Below are 23,889 nucleotides of genomic sequence, written 5' to 3' on the forward strand. Positions count from 1 at the left end.
GTTCAAGATTTAGAGACGCACACAAATTTACATCTCCCGCTGTATTTTTGTCCTTTGAAAGATTAACGATGGAGCATGATTACAGATCTATATATATATTATTTATACATGCAGATTGGGTTTAACCATAAAATATAATTCAATTTTTATGATTTTGTTTCTACGATTGAAGATTCTATTCAATAAAGAAAATTCCTGTGTGTATCTATGAGATTATCAAACCTCTATAAAAAATGTGGATCGTGTATATACAGGCTTGTTCGATATATGAAGCAACAGCGGCGGACGTCAATGATTATCGCGGAAGAGCCAATTTCTAATCGACATCATTCCCTCGTTCTGTGAAAACGTATTTGTGAAATTTTTCGATGTTTCAGTCCAAATATATATACATGAAAAATTAAAAAATTTGAGTTCAATTGATGGCTTTGTGTCAGAAAAAATTGATTAACATTTTTTTAAAGAATTTAATAGAGAATTTTATATGCAGGCTCGTCAATTTGTTGGTACATCAGTGCAGTTGTACATTTTTTCTGTCTTTCTCGATTGTTAATTTTGATCGGCGACTTTTTTTTTATTTTCGACACATTCGTCGCATGCAAATTAGCGTGTGAAATTGCACGAAGGTCGCCGCGCGGCGGGATGCAGGCCGACGACTCTTCTGTCACCAAGGGCCACTTGAAATATCAGTGGAGCTTGATAATTGGTTGTTCTTGAGTTCCCGTACTCTGGTTTCATCCAATAATATCGGTGGGTCGTTTGGTTGGGCTTGAGCGCTCGAGCGCCGCGAGAGATACATATACATATACAAACAACTTCTCATATAGGACGAGTGAGTGAAGTCGAAGTCAGTAAAGTCAGTTGGATACAGCCAGACAGCGCTCGCTGGTCGTTCTTTAGTTTTTGGCAGATTGAACGAGCGCCTTTCAAGAAAAAAAAAAATACAGACGAAAACAAATTGATTCAGGCAGTCTAGGCGCGTTTATAATCGGAGTGAAATCTTTCTAAAATGTCTCATCAAACAGGAATAAAAGGTGAGACTGAGTTTTGTGGTGAAAAAAAAAATGCAAAAATTTTCTCAAGCGGCACTGAGAACTCGTAACCTCAAATTTTTTACCCCTCCTATAAGAGCTAATAAATCTTTGCTCATATTATTTTTCTCCAAAAATGAATTTTTTTTTTAGCCAACGACGCTCTCAAGAAAATATTCGCCAAATGTCGTGATGGAAAAATCCGTGTGCTCAAAGTATCCATTGAAAATGGTGGGTCGAAGTTTTTTTATTCTTATTGTTCTTTGTCAGCTGAGTTGTCATAGTTTGGAAAAAAAGGAATTTTTTTCAGTCATAATAAAATGTTAACTTCTCAATCACAGTGCATATTTGGAAAACAGAACATCTTTATTACTGATTTTTTTTTTATCTATTAAAAATGTTTAATTTTCTTTTTTTTTTTAATTACCAAGTTCCAGAAAATGGTTCATCTATTGTTGTCAAACATTGCATTTAAATTGAAAGCTTCAGTAAAGGAAAATGGATTTCAATAATGTAAACTAAAACAACAATATATTTAAATATTTTTATTGATGTTAGTAAATTGTTATAGGGATAATCCATTGAGTATCCAAAACTGTGGCACGATAATGAAAATGAACATGGTCTTATATTTGCAATGTCGTGAGATCAATGATTTATCAGTGATATCTAACATTTTTGTAACAAATCTAGAGAATGTTGTTATGGATAACATATGGTAATAACAAATAATAAATTTTGCCTTCAATTCTTTGGGTTTTTGCTGCATCAAAATTTGTGGTTGTGCTTGATATTATGAAAATATTGAAATGATGCTACATTCAGAAAAGATTATTCATGGCCATTTAAAAGTTTTATTACTGTATTTTATCCATTAGTCATTCTCTTGCAGAAACACAGGTCCGATGTCTTAAGATTCCGAGTTCTCTGAATAGATTCCCTGAGTTTCAGAATATGATCAGATGAATCCAGAGTCGCATGAAGGGCTCAATGCCAAGAAAAAAGAAGATGAAAATATTATTAAAAGCTGATTTAAATTCGAGCGCAGACCAGCAGATCTTGTGATTACCTATGATTTGTTCTTGTTACCGCTCTTAACAGAAAACCAGTATTATTATGTGATACACAACAAAATTTATAATTTTAATGAACGGTTGAATTAACATTGAACATTGCAAAATCTGGCACTCAATGAGCTAGCATCGAACTAGTTGACAATCAAAAAAAGAGCATTACACATCCGTAGCTACATGTTCCCTTCCATTGGCGTATTGATATATTGATCGACAATTATTTCTCAGAGGAACTAGCACCTGCGGCATCGTCGAAGCCTTCTGGAAAATGGCAGGATGATTACGACAAGATGGTCAAACCTCTAGTAGTAGAAGATCAGCCGGCGTACATACTCTACAGATTAGATACAAAGTCGTCCGATTCAGGTTATGATTGGTTGTTTATCTCGTGGTCTCCCGATACAGCCCCCATACGCCAAAAGATGTTGTATGCTTCAACGAAAGCAACGCTCAAGCAGGAATTCGGCACGGCTTGTATAAAAGATGAGCTGCACGGTACTGTCCCAGAGGACATAACAATGGAAGGTTATCGCAGGCACAAAAAAAACGATGCTGCTCCTGTTCCTCTGACCACTGCCGAGGAAGAACTTGTGGAGTTAAAAAAAAGTACCATTAACACGGACTACAGTGTTGAAACGAGGCATCAGACACTCAGTGGAGTCGCTTTCCCCGTCACTGACGAGGCCAAAAACGCTATCGTCGATTTTGGCAAAGGAATACACGAGTACATACAACTTCGAATCGATCTCGAAGAAGAAAAAATTCATCTCGTTATGGTCGCCTCCGAAGTCTCGTTGGATAAACTCCCGACCAAAGTTCCCGCCGATTCGGCCAGATATCATCTTTTTAATTTTAAACATACTCACGAGGGTGATTATATGGAATGTGTAGGTGAGTAAAACTCACGAAAAAATCGGTCGAATTATTGAAATACCAAAACACAAATGTTAATCTTCATTAATGCCTTTTTTTGAGGCTTTGACCTAGAAAAAAAATCCTGTATCGAAATTCAGCATGAATAAGTTATTTCTCTTCATTCTCATTTTCATGCATGTTTTTTTACTTGAATGTAACAAGCTCTAATTCTGACATGTTATTTTCGAATATTTACAGTCTTCATATACAGCATGCCCGGATACAGTTGTAGCATTAAGGAGAGGATGTTGTATTCATCTTGCAAAGCTCCATTTCTGGATCTCATCCAATCGCTCGGTGTAAACATAGCAAAAAAGGTCAGTACAGTTAAATCTGTGTTGTCTTCTCCATCGCTAAATTAATCCAAGTCTGTTTATTTATTGTTTGCAAACATATTAGGATAACCACGAGGAGGGTCACATTAATTGTTTATGCGAATAAAGCCTGAAAATACAATTAAGATAAATAAAGACTCCTCGCAGTATGAGGGTGTTGAAAAAATTTTAAAACCTATCGCTCGGGGATTTGAAATTTTTGGTATTATGTGAACTTTTGTGTATTATGCGAACTCGTCACTTCCATACTTTTTACTTCGCATAATATATAGCAAGAAAGCTTTAAAACTTGGTACACTTAAGTGCATATTATAACGACGTTTAGATTCTTGGGCACATCCAAGATTTTCGGAGCCCTCCAGTTTGACTGGGCAATTATCTTATTCGATTTGACGGTAGCAAAAACAAAAATGTGACCCTATTTGCGGCCATTCCAATACACATATACCTGTATTTTTCATTTATTAATACACTAGCGTACAGATTTATTGAAATTCGGCTTGCATGCGTTATTTGGGGATTCTTCTCTCACTCTTTCGATTCGCTTGTTCGTTCTTACAAATTTCTAACCGCCTCTGTGTGCTCTCGATCATCACTGCACGGCGAATTCCGCAAACAGTGAAATCCTTCGTATAGAATGAGAATGTATTTATAAATCAATCTTTTTCGTAACGAGAACGATTGGACTGACAAGCTCGATGTTTGTCCAACGGTTCACTTCTCCGACTATTTCAGGCGACTTTAGTGTTACGATCATGAGAATCGAGCATCAATGTTTTCTACTAATCGTTTTAAAGAAAAAAAGTAGCTGTAGTGACAATCTAGAAATCATTGTCCAAAAGATGACGATTATTTTTTTTTTTTCACCGCGATTCCATTTCCTGCACGTGAATCATCAAGTGGCGCGCGAAAGATGTTCTATTTTCAATTCACAATCTTGACGATTTTCAAACGTACTCTTCGCTCAGTTCCAGCGAATTCAACAACAAACGGGGAATAGCGAAAGAATACAAAAAACGAACCATTTTTAACGTAGAATTACGGTTTTTCCGAAAAAATACATAAAAAAAAATTCCAGCTATACTTTCGGTTGAATATCGTTGGAATTTTTCCAGTTGCCCAAAATTCCAGAAGTTAATCGATTTCCAAATTCGTAATTTTATGGTTGAGTGGACATTCCGAAAATGTGTAGATTCAAAATGACTGTAGCACTAAAGCCTCGCAAAAAAGTGTACGAATGCATAAAACAAACGAAAAAAACCTCGAAAATAAAAAGTATAACTTAACGGATTGATCCATCGGAAAACTACAGTTGGAGGTAAATACCGGAGAGGAATTAACGGACATGTTGGAGGATCCTCCAACGATAAAAGATACGGCAGCAACGACACCCGTGACCCCATCGACGCCCTCGGCTCCCATACAGACATTACCTGAGAAAAAGTCCAAGCAGAAGCGCTCTTGCGTCTTGAGTTAACGGGTTCAATATCCGTTTGTCCGGCAGCATCTGTGAAAAAGAACTGAAAAAAAACGAAGTTGAAAAAGCAATGGTTTATGACGATAAAGAATGTTTTAAAAGCTTTCGTCGAAAGTTGAAATTTGTATTTGACCCAGTATAGACGAAGGCGATTCGATTTTTTGAGAATTTTAAACAGTTCAAAAATTCTCTTTCCATTTTTCGCCTGCTCAAAAGTGAAATCAAATATATCTCATCAAAAAAACTCAATGGAGTTTCATACTCTTAACGTGTTCGCGCGATCTAACGCACTTGGAAAAAAAAATCATGCGAAAACGACAGCCAAAAGCAAAAAAGCAAAGTCGAAGATAGCTGAAATTTTTTATTGAATTTATCGCAAACTCTTTTCTGAAACGAGGTGATAATATTCGTATACTTGTTCGTAGCGAAACAGAGTAGACCGAACGATGTATTTTTCTAAATTTCCAAAAAACTCTGATAAGACACCCTGTATCATCTTCGAATTATGTATGTTTCTCTTAGATATTTTAAAAAATATCTGTGATCGAGCGATCAGAACCTTTCGTTATTCCGGAAAAATGCTTTTTACCCTCGCAGTATTTATTTCCGATGAATGATTTTCCAAAAGTGATTTTATATGTTGCACTGAATTGTGCTATCAATACTACTGATAATACTTTTTTTTTCATATCGTATTACAAGAAAACATGACGAAAATGATAAAAAATCTTTTTTTCGTCATACTACTCACAGTCTTGATGCGAATGATGCGAATGAAATGTTGCTGAGCATATTAAGATCCCTTAGAAAATTGATCACAACGAATAAATGATCAAAGACTATTTTTTTCAGCGAGAGGTTCTAATCTCCATTGCACAATTTCCTGATCACGAAAAGCATTTAAACATTATGATGATAAAAAAAAAAACAAAAAAATATAGGACGTGAAACTAATCGAAGCGTAGAAAGAAATAATGCCAATTTAATTGTAACGTTTTGTCTTTTAGTATTCATTCAAATTGTATATTACGAGTTGTACGATTTTTTATCTCGAGATGAATGTTAGATTTTGAGGTCGTTCGTCATACTCGGTTAACGAGAGAATTTCGAGTCAAGCCTTTAAGTCTTCCTCCCTGCTTTCAATGTCCTGATCTTGATTCTTTATGCTAATTTTTAGTTTTTTTCAATACTGCAATCGCGCAAGAATGGTTAACGAAGGATTTCCTGATATCTGATTACTGCGGTAAATTTTGCCACCCGTATCATATAATAATTATATATGAAATCAATTCACACGTTAATTCAAATGTATTTCAAGTATTTTTTTTGTTTGTTTATTTTTTTGAAATTATTCGCGTCTGTGATTTTCAATTCGGCCTCGAATTGTCGAAGAAGTTTGCTCATCCAATCAAAACTTATTGTCTGCGAAAATTTTGAATCTTCATCTAGATTAAATTAGTTTCTAGTCTTGTAAAGAAGTGATATGTAACATATAAGTTGTCTATTAATCGTTTTTAGGTAAAATTTTGCCTCGCCCGCCTGATTACGTTTTTAGTTCTCGAAGGTTTGACTGGGAAATTCGTTCGAAGCGACAATTTAGAATTTATCGTTGTAGGAATTGATGGATTTTAATCGAATACGTATAGGGCAATTTGATTGCCACATGTGATTATTAGTGGGTTAAGAGAAGAAAGAATTCCATGTTCTCCATTCGGCTCGCCCGATCCGCGTCTAGCTTCTCCCCGTAATCCAACTTTTTTAAACCGTAAATTGTGCTCGTTATTGTACTCGAATTTAATTTAAGTCTGACGCGTCCACCGCCAGACATAACATCAGATTTTTCCTTCGATATCTCAACAACTGTTTCTGTCTAAAGTTTTGGTCGTAAAGCGTTGTCATTTGTCGAGGTTTCAAGATGTGAAAACAACTCTTTTTCATGGAGTTCGAAATTTCAAAAAACTGCCACTCATTGAGATAAAGAAAAAAAAACAAACGATTAAATGTACCATCAGAAAATTTGCATATCGATTTCAAGATTTCGTAGGTTTCATCTCTCCATTTTTCTAAATTCGTTCGTGATTGGTGATTCGCAATATTTGTTGTCAGGGACATTGATAAATTGTGTTGGTTTTTTTATGTGGCAGTACGGATAGCGTTTACAAAAATTCCGAGTCAAGCGTACGGTTATATTTTTTGAAGTGGCTCATATAAGTGAATATATAGAAACATGTTACACACGAAAAAGCACTGTTGAAAACAAATGACTTCACATTCAAGTTACTTTGTTAGCAGAGACATTTGAATATACGTTTAAAAACTACCGTTCAATGGTCTTTTTGAATGTTATTTATAAATTAATTTTCGAACAAGTTGCAGTTCTTAAAACCTCTCAATTTATTTAATCGAAATTATGTGATTTTTTAAAACACAAAGAACACTGAAAAATTCATTACCGAACGTTTTTTTTTCAATCGAATAAGCTGATATTCATCTAATTCACAACGAAACGTTGTTTCTAAACCTCTCCAACATTGAAATTTGACTTTTGGATGGATGAGTTAATTGCAAATTTAGGACGAGCTCCCCCCCCCCCCCCCCCCTCTATCTTGCCGGATTCTCTGACTGGTCTAGCTTAGAGACTAAGAAAAATGAGGTTTTTCGGAAATACATTTTGACCGGTAATACATATATGTATACACGAATAAAATAATATCTGCCAATCCAATGACGACTTGGGTCACCATAAAGAGATTAAAAAACAAAATGAAGTATGGGCAGTAAATCGTTGAATCGCACATGCACAAGAGACGATCCCTCTTCAGAGGAGGATCAAACTAATTTGACAAGTCAGTTTTTACGACAAGAATATGTAAACGCATCGGGCACGTTGTTACGAGTCAATCCAATCCGCTGGAAGATTGGATGTAACGATGAGCCTGTACGTAAAAATCAAGAAAAAGTAATCTCGCGTAAGCTCTCATATTCGTAGAAAACTATTCGACCTATTGAACTTAACAAATATTGTGAACGACGTAAGACTGAATGTGGTACAGTCTCACCTGCTCTAAATCCAGTGAAAGATGCAACAGTAAGAAAATCAGTGAAAACAACCAACATAATAGTCTTTATATCGTTTCCATGGAAACCGATGAAATAAAGTCTTGAAAAGTTTCAAAATATCAACCGAAGATGAAAGGATGAAATAATTGAAAAAGAAAAAGAAACATTGAAATTTCACTGCATCAGGATATCGAGTGGATGAGTCCGCTAGACAATTAGCCAGATGATGATATTCGAGAGGCATTCTATTTTTTGTGATGTGTATTTTTTTAAATCTCGTAGCTTTTTATAAAAAGGTTTTTCGAACAAACGAATGTGAAACCGCCAAGCGTTATGTCCGAGTCACAACTAACAATTTGTCATAATGAAGTTTGCACCGTTGAATGATAATTTTTCAATGAGATTCTCCGATCATTTTTATCAGTGTTTATTTTGATAAAATTGAGTTTTGCAGACGTTCGGCAAATTCAAGCGTGAGGTATTTAATTTGAGAATTGAAAATTAATAAATAAATGTAAGATGTTTATTATTGAATTCAAACGATGCAAACTTCGATACTATACAAGTTTAACTTTTGCACACGTTAATGTCCCGTGTCAAGATGTTCGAGAACATTATGAAATTTTTTTCAAATTTCGCTGGTTGTAATATTAATAACAATCATCGTCCAATTATTGTGGCAAATTAAACCCATTCAATGTGTTCTTTCTTGAAGTTTGAGAGAAATAGAAATAAGGGAAACCGGTGGTAGCATCAGATACAAAAATCGAGTGAATGCGAATTGGGGTAAAAGATTCGGAGTGAAATTTCGCAATTTTTTGCGAATATTATTAACACATTATTAAATAAATTTTCAAATGCTCAAAACAAATGGAACCACAAAAAAACAATCGTACTATTAACTTGTGTTTGAGATTAACAAACAATGTGACGCACACCGATTGTCCTGCATGGCTTTTTCATTTTTTTATGTTTTGCCAGAACACTCGGTTCTTCCGGCCTATTCTGTGAGTCTTTTTTTCTCATTGAAATAAAGAACAATAAACACGAAACGACAAAATAATGGTTAAAACGAAAATATGATTACTAGTATGGAATATTGTTTTTTTTTTCTCATAGTCGTAGGTTCGTTATTATGAACATCGTAATCTTGTATATCTTGCCAACATTAAAATATGCTACGAAAAATAAAACCCATTACGCAATTTAATCCGAAAATGATTGTCTTTTTTTTCACATTTTTTCGAGTACAATCCAATTTCCTCGGGAAAGTCAAAGTTCCACATGTAGGTATGAATCCTTTTGTGGCGATGGTTTAACATCGATCTGGTACGTAAAATGGAAGCGTCTAAGATACGATTGCTCTTACAGAATAGGCCTGATATTATTTGTCCTGGTTGCTAGTTTGTCCTGGGTTTTCTCTCGTGATTTCGTTCAAACGTGATTGTGACATTGAACCATTGCATCGGGGAGATTCGTTCATATGGATGATGCTGAAAAGTTTACGGTTTCGGAGTGCGAACGAATTGGTTTTTTATTAAAAATTTCAAATTTCTTCCGACGGATCCTTCCTATAAAAATTGTTACATTTTTCTCCATGCATTTTTGTTCCAAAATCACAAATAACATCCGTCAAGGAAAAAAATTGTTGATAATTGAAAAAAAAAAACTAATCTGTGAAAGGACTAAAAAAGATTTTGCTGTCTTTCAACGTTCCTAACTCCAATACCATTTATATAACACTATTATTATTTTTTTGGTTGTATAGCTTGAAATAGATGACGGGAATCAGCTAACCGAGGAATATTTACAAGAGGAATTGCATCCGAAAGTTAATTTGCATCGACCAAAATTTGCGAAACCGAAGGGTCCGCCGAGCAGAGGTGCTAAACGAATAACGAAGGTTCAAGATGTAGAGACGTCCGGTCAAGAGGCTTGAGAACATGTTTCCACAAAGAATAAAAGCAAGAGAAAGAAAGAAATCGATTGCCACTACGAGCTGTGTTTGTGCGAAGAAAAAAATTAAGAAGGGTATTAGATTAACGAATATTACGAGAACCTCGATGCTATATTTTGTTTATTCTCTCGTTCCTTGTGAGGTTTTACGAAATTTTTTTTCACTCGTAAGTTTTTTTTCCTTATACCAATTTTATTATACTAAAAAAAAGAAAGTTATGAAACAGGCCTATTCTGTATTGATAGCAGGATTTTTTATGTGTTATAAATATATTCATTGTAACGTGTTCGTCAACCGGCCCGATACTATTCGGGGAAACGAATTGGAAAGGAGCCTGCAAGGGCTGATGCTCCGATTCATAACGAGAAACGAAAATCCGAGAAGGTGGCAAGCCTCTTTTATCTCCTGAGAAGGCTGAATTCTGTATCGTTGTAACTCTCCCTTTTCTCCAGCTAATTGAACATTCACGACTAACGGAGAGACAAAATTTCAAGTACGCGAACACGCTCGCCCGCTTTCATTGAAGTACTATTTATTCACTAAAAAAGGAACACAAATTAAGGATAAGGAAAAGTATCCCCCCCCCCCTTGCCTTCCTCGAAATTTAAAAATGTTTTTTTCCCCACTAGAAAACTGCAAAAGCAGGCTGAGGACGTGCTTCAAAAAATTAATATTCAATGAAGAAAACGATCATTTTTGAAAATTGTAATCTTTTTTTAGTAAATCAAATCGCGCTCTATCTGACTGAGGATAAGCAGTATTATTGAAAACATGAATGTTTGACACATGTGATAATTATACGATTTTAACTCATTCAAGATAACTTTGTACAGCCCTTATATTTTTGTGGATTCACGTCTGAAAGCGACGTCTGAAAATCGCTTAGTTTTTTGCTTCTATTAGCAACACAAATGAAAAGATAATTATAAGGTTTACTTAATGAAACAATGGCAATTCTAATCTTTAAGAAAATAGTATTGTCTCAACGTATCTGATATGTGCGATCGTTAAATTTTTCAGTCTTTCAACGAAAAAAAATATATACATTTTTTTTTCGCTAGAAATGTACAATTTTACAACAAAATATTATTTCTACGACGCTTATTCTTCTTCATATTCTCTGACTTAAAAAAAATGCAATTTACGGAAAAAATCGATTTTTCATTGGATATCAAGTTTTTAACGATTGTCTTGAGTAAAATGATTGAATTCTGAAAATTTCCATCGAAAAGAAATTTTCAAGTTTTTCGGATTGGTGGTTCGCTCTGCCTCACTTTATCCTATAACAGTTGGCACGTTCGCGTTTTGGAAAAAAATTGGATCCTGACTGTCTAAAACTTGATACCCCAACTATTGCGAATATTATCATTAGCTAAGTTAAAAAATCATTTCTTGAATGTAAAGTCCTGACAGTCTCTCGAAAATACTCGACTTGGCAAACAGTTTCTGAACTTGGACGATCAGAAATGCTAAGGTTCTTTGTTTCTTCTCTTTTTATCCTCGTCGCCAGATTGGCAAATTTCTTCTTTTCAAATTATCGTTTTTTTTTGCCAATTTGTAAAATTGGTAAACGGCCCGCAAGTTCTATAATGTAACGAAGGCATTATACAGTAAGACATTAAATCCGAATTGGACTGCTTTGAAAGTGAGCCATGTATCAAAAGCGCAAGCTTTTAACAACTTAAGGTTACACAACGACCGTGTGTATTTATATTTGCAAGTTTATTTTGAAATCATGTTTCTTCCGATGACAAAGTTCATAGACATTGCTATTGTGGCGATAACTGTGCTTTCAAAAATAGAAATGTGCAGTGTATTTATTGGAAAAGCTCATTCAAAACCCCAGACAGTCAACCTTCGACCGTTATCGAATAAATTAATCATGTAGTGAATAATATGATTGCTAAAAAAATTTTATTCATTTAATAAAGGTTGATGATTAACATCGTTCTGTATAAAAATTTATTTCCACTTGCTTCCAATTGATGCCTGCTTTCTATCTGTGTTGCATTTTCTAATGATTTTATTCCGGAAAAACTCTGTCGTCAGTGCTAAGGTGAATGTGAAGGATCCACTGGAATTGAATTTAATAGGCCTCCAAGCTTTTTTAATTTCAACCTAAGCTTCTTGCAATGGGTAAGTTATATAATTATCATTTTAATTGACTCAATTGTGCTATTGAATATTTGTTTGTTATTTTATTGTTGCTTCGTATATTCCGTCAGGTTTTTTTATCACTTCAATTCAACTCTCTGCTTAACTTCTATTTCACTGTTTCTGTTTCTGATTTTGCAGAGATGTCGCCTACATCTGGGAAGTCACAAAATAAAACACGCGTTTCATTTGAAAAATTTTATTCCCTTAGTCTTTGATCCATAAATTATTATTCTATGAATCCATTGTCATAACTTCGCATCATGACAAAGACCAAGAATGATAAATCAGGCTTTCGAAAGCAGCCTAAGATTTTGCTGACTCTTCCTGGACTTTCATGTCTAAAAATTCTTGCTCGGCTCTGCTGTTTTCCTTTGCAGTTTTCTGCGCCATATCAAATTCTTTGGCCATATATTTCTTTTGCGCTTCGAGTTTAGCACTGAGAAAAAAGGTGTGTCCTAGTTAGCTTTTTTGGAAATCACAAAATTAAATTTATATATTTGAATAAAAGGTACTGACTTTTCTCTGGCGTCGTGCATAAGTTTCGAAAAGTTCCTTATATCTTCCATTGAAACACCACCTAACTTCAAGGTCAGAGCGGACAGCCCTCCAGCTATTGTACCCAAAGCTGCTCCGAAGACGGACCCTGTTACCATCCCCTTAAGACCCATATTTGTTTTGAACAAACCACCTGTCACCCCACCAGCTATGAAGTATTCTAGTATCGCGTCTTTGCCACGATAAGTCGCTACACTTGTCAAAATGGATCTGTAGAATAATACTTTGTTTTTTATTATGTAAGTTATTAGTCCAGATGAAATAGCAAATTTTTCACAACAGAAAATGAAGTTGTATAAAGTTTCACAGAGAAAAAGACCTTTATTATAAATAAGCCAAAATTCACTTACGAAAATATGAACGTGAACAAACCAACTCGCCAGCCCAATGAAAAACCACCTTTTGTAAAAGCCAAATACATCTCACGAGAGAGCTTCCGCTTGGCATCGAGATGATTTATAAACTGTGTGGCTTGATTGTTTTCCATAAAATTTATATATGAGACTCTGGATCTTGCAACTCCACCGATTAAATAACCACCCATGGCACTTGCTAAAGACAATTGAATGACGGTTGCTATCTCCTTGCTTGCACAGCCATTTTCACTGTAAAAGAATTTTTTATTATGCATAATAATGTATACGATGGTTTACCAGAAGGAACTTTATTATTACTTCTATTATCAAGGAAATTTTGAGAATTTAGTGTTTGACTGCTCTATGTATCAAACAATGCAATATTTTGTACTTGCAATTATATATATGTACATTCATTTTACTAATATACATTGTCTGGAAACAAACAGAAAAATTGTTACACAATCCATGTGAAACATTTTTTTTCTATAAAGTATTTGATTTGAAATTCAATTAGTTATATTATTAAGTTTTTTACGGACTGATTGTTACTTTTGCATTACAAAAGAACATACAATTCGCTTGAAATAACAAAGAACTCTTCAATGATTTAACATGTAGATGTAGTAATAAAGTAAGAAAAAAAATAGAATTGAATAAAATTTATTATCATAGATTTGAATCATTAAGGGCGGGTTGTTCCAACTTCTAGGTAGCTTATCTGACGGGTAAAAGCATTGACTTGTAGACCTTTAACTGTCAGATAGGCTTACCTAGAAGTTGGAACAACCCGCTCTAAGTCTTGCTCATATACTTACTCCAGAATGAACATTTGTTTTAACCTATCTTTACTAGTTTCATTTTGTAGTTTGTTTTTATCAATAAAAGAAATGGCAACCTCATCGTGAGGATTTTTTGGGTTCCAGATTTTCAATAAAATATTGTCCGATGGCATAGTTTAATATCAATAACTCAATGATTTTTGTTTCAACTGGTAAAATGTAAAGCCGAAAACTGCCTCATATCAAGAGCAAAGAAATCAGACGTAGGGAGGGTAAGACCCGTGGGTAAGACGAAAACGCTGTCAGCGTCCAAATAGAATGTACCCCTTATTCCCTCTTCTCGCAGACTGACTAGTGGCGCCGCCATTGTCGACGGAGGTAGCGCAAAAATTGTTGATATATGAGATCGATTTGATTATGCAGAACTCAACAACTTAGCCTAAAGTCGGGGTCTAGTTCGAAATGTCAATACAGATGTCGCTAGAGTTGTTTTTTCGAAAGATTCGACGACAGAGATTCTTTCGATTTTGTTGGTAATTGAATTCAAGAGTTGGTTTCGTGTTAAACGACACGTTACAGTTCAACCAGAAACATCTATACCAAAATCACGGTCTTACATACAGATCTTGAAACGAAGATAGTGGGGGTGGCTCTCTTAACGTGTGCTCAATTATTTCACTTTGTGGCCGCCAGATCGGCGTTGTGATCGAGGGATGGATAATCAACTCATGCGCGATGCACTAATAGCTCTAATAAAAAGAAATATTATTATTATTGTTGTTATAAGTATTGAATTTCTATGAATAAAAGTAGTTATTAATTAATATGATTTTAAAAGTAGTTAATATGAATATTATTATGATTTCATTATTATGAATGATACGTATATGGAGATTAGAGGCAAGAGTATTTACGGAGGTTATAAATGAAATAAACTTATGTAGTTTGAAGAATACGGCGTTATTTTTATTGGTTCATCAATTTTGACATTTTTTTTTACTACAAATTTTGGTTGTAACTTTCTATTCTCTTGAAGAACATTTTGCCTCATACGCAAACGAATGTAATAAACAATCGCGTATATACGATAAAATCTCCACCGCGGGACCGCACATGGTTTAACCATTTTCGTTTTTTTTCACTTCAAACGTCTCACGATAAGCACTAAGAATTATAGAAATTCAATATAATATAAAAGTAGGGAATTTATTTATCGTACTGGTATGACACCATATAAGGCACTCGCTGCTTTTAGTGATTTTAGGTTAGATAATTGTTTAAAAATAGTGAAAAATAGGTTGCACGTTTTCATCCCTACACCACATCCTTACCTACGTACATCCCTAGATTGCAGCGCCACCACACCACGGCCATATCAAACATTTAATACGCGGACAATAAGAGAACCACGCCGTCCTATAGAAAACTGGTTACGTTTCAAGACCTGTATGTAAGACCGTGACCAAAATTCATCTACACCCAACAAATCAAGTTTCATATTTCTACCATGACCAAATACTACCCCTTAAAGTAGTTCGGCCGTTCTATGACTAGTCAAGTTAGCAACTAATTTATATTGATGAAATTCAAGTCTAAATTATTAATATAATTAACAAACACTTACATTGAAACTATTTCTATCACGTGGATGAAATAAAATGCTTTTAAAAAATCGTAAAAGATAAAATTTATACTTCAACTTGACTAGTTAAGTGATTGACTCCGAATGTTCGGATAAAGTCGGGTCGCTGCTCCCTTCACCCCCCGCAATGCCGGTAGAGGTGCACATAACCTAGCAGCTACAATTTGTGTTGTGCGAAAGAAATTTATCGTATAATGGCACCGAGAAACAAAAATGATCAATTCATTCGAAAAAGCGAATTTATTCGACGAATGAAAGCACGCGAGTCAATCTTAGAAATGAAATTTAAAAAAGAAGACAAACTCGATCAAAAAGTGAAAACAAACGTAAACAACGCTGACCGAAGACATGAATATTTCTTATAATTAAAAAATTAATATTTCAAAATATTATGCATTACAATTTATTTGTAAAACTTAATTTATTCATGAAACAAGAAAAAATACAAATAAATTTTTATCACTTTTAAAGATTCTCGAGAAGAATTTGAAATTCCCGCCATTACCGACTTTGTCCGAAGCTTCAATCAGCTGTTACCAGCATTGCAACGTAATGTCTGCCATCCCCTTCGCTACGCATTGTACATTCTCTAGCGCATTGAGAAAACGGGGCACGAAATACGACACGTGGAATTCTACTTTATCCTGAATGACTAAAATAATCTTTTTTTACGATTTAATTTTTTTCAATCAATCGATAAACAAATAAAATAGAAACCAATAAAAATTGGTAGCGGTCATAATTTTATCAATTATTGTAACTTTAACAGTTATTTCATAATTTTAACATTAAATTCAATCTCACTGAAACAACTGATCGGTCATCTAAATTACAAAATAAAAGAACTTAAGATCGTGCGAATCGATAAAAGACACGAAAACACAACGTAACAAATATTAAAATTGAAATTTAATAAAAAATAATGATTCGCTCCTTGTCAATATACATTTTTTTTCTTTAATTTCTGAGATTCATTTTTTTGACGCAACTATAGATAAACTGATAGGGAAGTCCTCGCACTCGATGTTGTTATTATTACAAAATTTGCACATGAATGAGTATTTATAAAATTTTGGTAATTCGTGAAAAATAGTATCGAGGCAAGGACCAGTTTATCGAGGAAACGCAACGCAAAGCAAAGCACCTAACGCACGGTCCTAAAGCCATGGGGTTGTCGGCTAGCGAAGACGGACAATCAGTAAATCTACTTCATAGTGGATAGTTTGACACAGTTCCGAGCTCGATACAGTTTCTGTATCACTTTGAAGTCGCGGCGCAGGCAAGATTCCATGCAGATAAGTCGGAGTTGCAAACGCTGCACGCTAAGCAATGCACGCAACGCGTATAACCGCAGCTATGTACAGCATTACGAATAGTTTTTACTAGTCAAATGCTAACTAATAGGACGCGAGCAACCGACCACGCGTGCACGAACGCGGGCACACTCGATTCTCTATGAAACGGTGGTACAGGTTTTGTCACTACAATTGTTTCTGTTACTCGACGTATTGGCTTATCCATTTGCGCAAAAACGGTTTTCTGGGGAAAAAACCTAGGGAAGAGTAGGCAAAGAAGAAAATGGGGATATTTTTTTTCGTTTATGTTAATTTTCGTATTCAATCGGTCGTACAATCAAATAACGAATTTTTTCTCTCGCGTCTGTATAAAGTTAAATTTTTGGTGAATAAAAACCCAAGTTCATTCTCGAAAAAAAGACCAGCGGAAATATAACTTTCTTTGTGATAATGAATCGCGATTACGATTTTCTGCGATACGGTGAAGTGATAACAAAAGTTAAAAGTGAAATGATAAATTCCAAACATGGGAGGACGAAAAAACATTGAAAGAAAAGTGTTTTGAAAATATGTGGAAAGTTCTTTATGATCAGAACCATGGAGCAGGATAAGAGAATCGTAGAGGCAGAGGAAGAGCGAAAGGATCGTGGAGGAAGACGGAGAGGGAGAGGATCGTCGAGGAAAACGGAGGTCGCAAGGATCGCGGGAGAAAAAGGTAGGAAGAAGATCGAGGACCGTTCCTGTAACCGTGAGTAACTACACCAACGATTTTTTTTTAAATATGAGTGCGCGAAATATGAAAAATGATTTTCATGTTACAAATGTAGACATTCTGCTGATTGAATGATCAAAACACGTGAACGTCAGGATGACGTTTGGATATTTCATGGAAGTATTTTTTTCAAATAATGAACCGTTAGATATAATATTTTCATATTATTTATTTTCATGATACAGTCGTTGCGATTTATAGATTTACGAATAGAATGTGCTGCAGATCAGAGTTGATATGAGGTAGTTGTGCAATCAAATTTTGGTTGAAATGTTTCTGGTAAAGATGTAAATGTGTCTTTACTCGACTGTCAACAAAGTTGAGAATCTCTGTCGTCGTATCTTTTTTCTTTATCGAAGAAAACGACCGTAGCCACATATGTGTTTACATATTTGGAACTAGACTCAGATGTTAGTTCAATTTTTTGGGCACATTCTACTTGGACGCTGACAGCGATAGCGTTAATAACGCTAATGCCTGTTTTCTCCAACGTTAATCTGAGTTTAAACTCGGTTCATTCTATCTCGAAAACTATATGAAAAAAATTGAACTAAGTTTGAACTGCGTCGGAGAAAACGGCTATAAGCCCTATACCAAAGCACGTAATCGCAGTAAAAAAATGAAGTGGGGCAGAATCGTCCAGGTTTTCGATCTTTACTTTTAAAAACTATCTTTAATGTTCGATTCCAAAAAGATAATGCTGTGCCTAAAAGAAAATTTCAGGATGATTGATATCATGACAACCGTGATATCTCAACATCGATTTTTTGATATCGCAACAAAAAAAAAAAAATTATTCTAAAATAAAGATTTTAACAGAAAATGTCAAGAAAGTGACTTTTTCCTATTATTTCCATATGTTTCGGGAAAAAATAATGGCCGTTTTTTCCGACGCAGTTCAAACTCAGTTCAATTTTTTTTATATAGTTTCGAGATAGGATGAACCGAGTTTAAGAGGATGGATCAGTCGGTATGTCGCAACCGTGAGTGCGAGAGAGATAGCTGCAAATTTCGAAATCGAAATTCTTTGAGACAGTTTGACCGATTAAAAAAAGGCTCTGTCAGTAGATTTTTGCCATCGTTCTGCGTAGGCTGACAGAGCCTTTTTTTAATCGATCAAACTGTGTCAAAGAATTTCGATTTCGAAAATTTCAAGTGAGGTTCGTCGACTGATCCATGCTCTTAAACTTAGATTAACGTTGGAGAAAACGGGCATAAGGTATGCAGTTAGGTTACTTTTTCAAAAATCGATGCTACACATTTTTTTAGCATAAACTGCTTGAATTAAATTATAGTCACCATTATTGAAATTCCGTCGGGGGGAGCTGACTTTTTGCATAAAAACCATAAGTTATGGGATTTTGAAGTTTTTGGAAAAATGTGATAAAATAGGGTATGTTTGAACATTTTGGAGTTCACATTAAGATAGGTGGACACATACACACGCACACGCACGCACGCGCGCGCCCATCCTACAATTCCGTACACATATCAAAAGTGTTTCGCGCCCATCTAACGACTCCGCAAACACATCGAAAGTGTTCTGAACCCACCAAACGATTCCGCACATACATCGAAAGATGTTCCGGACACACATGCGCGATGTATGAGCGGAATCGTCGGGGAGGTTTCGAATATCTTTGTCTTAACACGGCCCTCTTATTCCGGTTTAGTTATATCAATATAGATATATAAAATGCATATCTGTCGATATATATAAATATACCCGTCTGTATATACAAAACCGGAATAAGAGGGCTGTGTAAACGTAGTCAATAATAACTCCAGAAAGATGGATCTGAAATACTTGGCTCACAACATATTTTGTAAAGAATTTTGTTATATCCGAAGAAATTTCTTTCAAGTTTAATGAAATAATTTCTATCGAACTTCTTTTTCGCTCATTTTATCCTTATGAATAATGGAAAATGTTTAATTTAGCTGAATAATATAATTTCGAGCTCTTATGAGACGTGTGATAGGAAAAAATCGAAAACCATGTATAGTGTCTTTTATCTCGCTGCTAATGGGTCCTAATGAACCTTCTATAGACAACGTTGTATGCGCAGCTTTTATTTACAGTACGCGTTGTCAACAACGACCACATGTGCTAGAAAAAGTAATTGTTTCCTTTCGTTCCTGTTATTACGCGTGTTTCAACCGCCGGTATCAGGATACCGATTAAAAAATGGTCTATCGGGAGTAAACATACACTCCCGTCCAAAAGTTTGGGTTCACTAGTTGAAATTTTTACCCACACTAAAAGTTTGATAGTTCCGTCAAAAATCAACGGAATCAAATTTAATAAACGTCATTTTGAAGGGAATAAGTTGAGCTTCAATTTGCCACCTCTTAAATTTGTTTACAATTTTTTTTTCAGCTGGCACGTGCTTTAGAACAGAGCCGTTTTTTGAGACATTTTTGGGCTTTGTAAACCGGCTGCCAATGTAGTAGACATTTTTTTTTGCTACTTTTCTCTATGACAGCTTTGAAGGGGATAGAAAAAGCTTCATTTTTGTTTTTTAAAAAATATCGTACGATTTTTTTTCGCACGGTTATCTTAATTTCAGCAAAAAATGAGGAGTTTCAGAAATTGTGGCGTATTTCGAAAATTTTCGGAGTTTCGAGAAAATGTCAAGAGGGTACAAGTTGTGTCGATTTATAAAAAACTTGTTCTAATTATTTTAAATTTCGTTTTTGAAATTTTTATTTTTAATTTTTTTGGTCAGGTCTCGACTGATAGTAACTCGAGAAATACGGGGATTGGGATAAAATTTTAGTAGGGAGGAAAGTTTCAATTTGAAATTTTGAACTCACTGAAATTTTTTTCAAATTTTATTGTTGATTTTTTCAAAACAAGTGAGGTACTTTTTTAGATTTCATCGCAATCCCCATATCATTTCGATAGAAAATATTATTCTCTCAGTCTCTTACCGTATTTACACCTGTTTTTTTATCGAAAATGCCGCCTTTGGCTTTGAGGACTGCGTTGATGAGTCGTGGCATTCGCTCGAACAATTTGGTAATTATGGCTCGGTCCAAACCGCCCAATCATCTTCAAGCTTTCGCCACAAATCGCTTGCAGAAAAAGGGCAGGTTGTTCTAACTTTTCGATCAAGCCCCTCCCACAGAAGCTCGATCGGTGTATCGTAGTTTTCAAAGCCAAAGGCGGCTTTTTCGATAAGAAACAGATGAAAATAAGGTAAGAGACAGAGAGAGAGAATAATATTTTCTATCGAAATGATATGGGGATTGCGATGAAATCTAAAAAAAAGTACCTCACTTGTTTTGAAAAAATCGACAAAAAAATTTGAAAAACGTCAGTGAGTTCAAAATTTCAAATTGAAACTTTCTTCCCTCTTAAGGTGATGGAGCAATCGCTATCTCGCCACCGTGAGTGCGAGAGAGATAGCTGTAATTTTCGAAATTGAATATGTTCGACACGGTTCGATCAAAAAAAAAAAGCCCCTGTCAGCGTATTTTTGTCATCTTTCCGCGTCTGCTGACAGAGCCTTTTTTTGATTAGTCAAACGACAGCGGAGAATTTTCATTTCGAAAATTCGAGGTGAGACTTTTGGACGGAAGTGTATGAATGGGAGTGTTATCTAACTGGCTTTTTATATTTTTTCCCCCCTTATTTAGGAACGTGTCAGGGTCATAACGCCGAGTATTAAATGGTTTTCATAATGAAGTATCGAAGAAAAAAATTGTGTCAATAAATGAGCTCTTCGATCCGAGATGGAAATGTTCGAAAAATATTTGCCAAGAGACTATTTTTTTTCGTGGCTCTTTGAAATCATCGCAATAAAAAGCCGAGTCTCGTGGGCTTTGACATTCAGTATCGCAAGAGCAGCAAGCACTAGTTTGAAACGAATCCTGACTCGAAACTCTCAAACTGAAATCGTTGTACAACCGCATCGATAATTAAAATGGCATCACGTCTCGTTCTGGTCTTTGGTCTCCTGCTGGTTTTTGGAATCGTTGGAGCTAATTCGGCAGTAAGTTAACAGAATTTGCGAATAACTATAAATATTAGGGCGATTCAAAAAAAATTTTTTTTTTGTTTTCCATTGCAAACAGGCTTAAAAGTTTCTTTTTGGTGTAAAAAGACTCCAGTTAAAATTTGAGCCCTTAATATTAATATTTAGATAGTCCCCATCGCTCTTTTCTATTTTCCATAAGAATAACACTGGAAATTTCTTTTTTGCACATTCTGATACTTACAGCAAGCCCATCGTGCGTCATATAAAAAATGTCTTCACTTATTCTTGTAGAAAATTGCACGCTCTACAAAAAAGGTCTCTTATGATTTTTCGTTAAACTTAATAGTTTCAAATTTATTAGAGGTGAAAGTTCAATCTATCGCAAATTTGACCATTTTCAGTACATTATAGCGGATTTCATGGTTTTATTGGAAAAGATTGGCGAAAAATTTGTGTTAATCTTAAATTTAGTCTGTTAGAGAATATTTGTTCATATTTTCTTGGCCAGCGAAACTCTAAGAAAAAAAATTAAAAATAACTTTCAGTATTTGATGAAAATCATATTTCAAAAAAACAATACACACTGAGGAACACCAATATCTATTTTTACAAGAATCAACAAACTAAACTATTTCATGGACAACTCCACCGAGTAGAAAAGTAGTTATATTACCGATATAGGGTCTAAAAGTTTTTTTTTTTTATCGGTACATTGATATGTATGAGACAACTCGATTGCTCAACTATAATTTTGAAAATTGATTTTAACCATAAAAGTTTTTAAAACATGTACGGAGACTATAATAAAACAAGAATAATTAAATACAGTACTTTACTTAACAAAATTTTTTTTACATAAAAAATTTTATAAATTTCTACTAATAAATTTTTTTAAACTATTCGATTTTTTTTGGATTACTGTAAAAAATTCTTCATGAACGTTTTCTAAGAGACCGAGTTCAAGGACCATAAAGTTTTTGCTGTAATGTACTGAAAACGGTTAAATTTGCGATAAATTGAACTTTGAACTCTAATAACTTTTAAACTATTAGGTTTAACAAAAAATCATAAGAGACCTTTTTTGTAGAACGTGCGATTTTCTACAAGAATAAGTGAAGACATTTTTTATATGAGATACGATGGGCTTGCAGTAAGTATCAGAATGTGCAAAAAAGAAATTTCCAATGTTATTCTTATGGAAAATAGAAAAGTGCGATGAGGACTATCTAAATATTAATATTAAGGGCTCAAATTTTAACTGGAGTCTTTTTACACCAACAAGAAACTTTTAAGCCTGTTTGCAATCGAAAACAAAAAAAATTTTTTTTTGAATCGCTCTAATAAATATTCTATGAAAAAGTTGCATGTTCTCACTATTTCGATATTATGTCAATTAAATTGACTTCTTTTTCTGAACTCATCCTCCTCAGAAAAATAAAAAATTTTCCATCCGCTTCTCCTGTACTTTTTGTTAGTAAAAACTTCACTGGAAATTGGTAATTATCACAGAAGTATTTACGTAATAACAAAAACCTTTTGCAGCCGATCGATGAAGTAGTTTCGGATGACTCCTTGGAGCTAGTTCCGTACCCATACTCGTTGGAAAATGTTGTTGTCAGTGCCGATACAACGGTGCAAAGATTAAAAAAAAGAGATGCCCCACGTCAAGGGGATATCAAAGATTGGTTTGCGCAAAGGCAGCAGCCACTTCAGCATCCGCAACCACATGTGCTAGTACAACAGGGTCTACAACAGTTTGTGGCACAACAGCAGCCCCAAGGACTGCGGAATCCAGGACGGAGAGCACCTGGTCGTGCCTAATACTCATTCATTTGAAACAAAATTTACATTTGCTGATTCTCAAATGAATTCATTTAACAACTTCCTTCTGTTTCTGGACTGGATTCAAAGTGGAGAACTTTTTTTTTTGTCATTTGTTGTAATTTTTAAGCCAATTGCAGCACTAGAATCTGAAGGGCGATCACTGGAATATCAGCAAAAAATAATCAATTAGCGGAGTAGTAAAATTTAATATTAAACACTGTACAAAAGAGCGTGCTCGCAGTCCTATAAGTTTGTATAATGAAAAAGGTTAGAATTAGAGTCACTCTTTCGACAACGCACAATTAATTGATAGACCTCATTAAATAAAATTTACTAAATAAATAAAAAATTGCTCTACTTAAACTTTATCATCTTTATTTCGAAAACTACTTCCCATTATTCAATAGCGATGTTGAAAAGTGTGGAAATATTCGTTTGATAGAGATTTACCTTTTATAGTTTGTTCATTTACGATACAAACTGCATTGTCGTAAACTTGCAATCAATCTTTACGAACGCTCACGAGGAATTGCAAAAAACCGTGTTACGATAGAGTTTGCATCGTTGACCCGAAAAAATTCGCAAGAAAAATTGCGTTAAGTGAAAAACATTGAAAAATTAATGTTTATCAAGTGGTTGAGAAAATTTTCCATGCTCCGTTGAATATATATTTAT

The 23,889-nt window shown here is 34.7% G+C and overlaps 3 protein-coding genes across 4 annotated transcripts; 2 read left to right on the top strand and 1 right to left on the bottom strand.

Moving 5' to 3' along the window:
- The first annotated feature begins 830 nt into the window (after window positions 1-830).
- Window positions 831-11,793, top strand: twf (twinfilin actin binding protein). Of its 2 annotated transcripts, none has more exons than XM_043434115.1 (5): window positions 831-1,034; window positions 1,185-1,262; window positions 2,333-2,995; window positions 3,218-3,336; window positions 4,667-9,101. In XM_043434115.1, the coding sequence occupies exons 1-5, from the start codon at window positions 1,010-1,012 to the stop codon at window positions 4,829-4,831; spliced, it is 1,050 nt and encodes a 349-aa protein (XP_043290050.1). In that variant the 5' UTR covers window positions 831-1,009; the 3' UTR covers window positions 4,832-9,101. The 2 variants fall into 2 exon arrangements, with proteins under 2 accessions (XP_043290050.1, XP_043290049.1); XM_043434114.1 differs by lacking the exon at window positions 4,667-9,101 and adding an exon at window positions 9,660-11,793 and having other exon boundaries at window positions 839-1,034.
- Window positions 11,794-11,854: 61 nt separating this feature from the next.
- LOC122419502 (uncharacterized) lies at window positions 11,855-23,615 on the top strand. The gene is made up of 3 exons (XM_043434119.1): window positions 11,855-11,984; window positions 21,050-21,405; window positions 22,933-23,615. Exons 2-3 carry the CDS (start codon window positions 21,337-21,339, stop codon window positions 23,209-23,211), a joined length of 348 nt encoding a protein of 115 aa, XP_043290054.1. The 5' UTR covers window positions 11,855-11,984; window positions 21,050-21,336; the 3' UTR covers window positions 23,212-23,615.
- Window positions 12,186-14,002, bottom strand: 140up (RPII140-upstream gene protein). The gene is made up of 4 exons (XM_043434116.1): window positions 13,735-14,002; window positions 12,911-13,165; window positions 12,522-12,770; window positions 12,186-12,441 (listed from the first exon to the last, which is right to left on the bottom strand). The coding sequence occupies exons 1-4, from the start codon at window positions 13,869-13,871 to the stop codon at window positions 12,309-12,311; spliced, it is 774 nt and encodes a 257-aa protein (XP_043290051.1). The 5' UTR covers window positions 13,872-14,002; the 3' UTR covers window positions 12,186-12,308.
- Window positions 23,616-23,889: the final 274 nt, after the last annotated feature.

Source organism: Venturia canescens, chromosome 1, assembly GCF_019457755.1.
Source record: "Venturia canescens isolate UGA chromosome 1, ASM1945775v1, whole genome shotgun sequence".
Lineage (NCBI taxonomy): Eukaryota > Metazoa > Arthropoda > Insecta > Hymenoptera > Ichneumonidae > Venturia > Venturia canescens.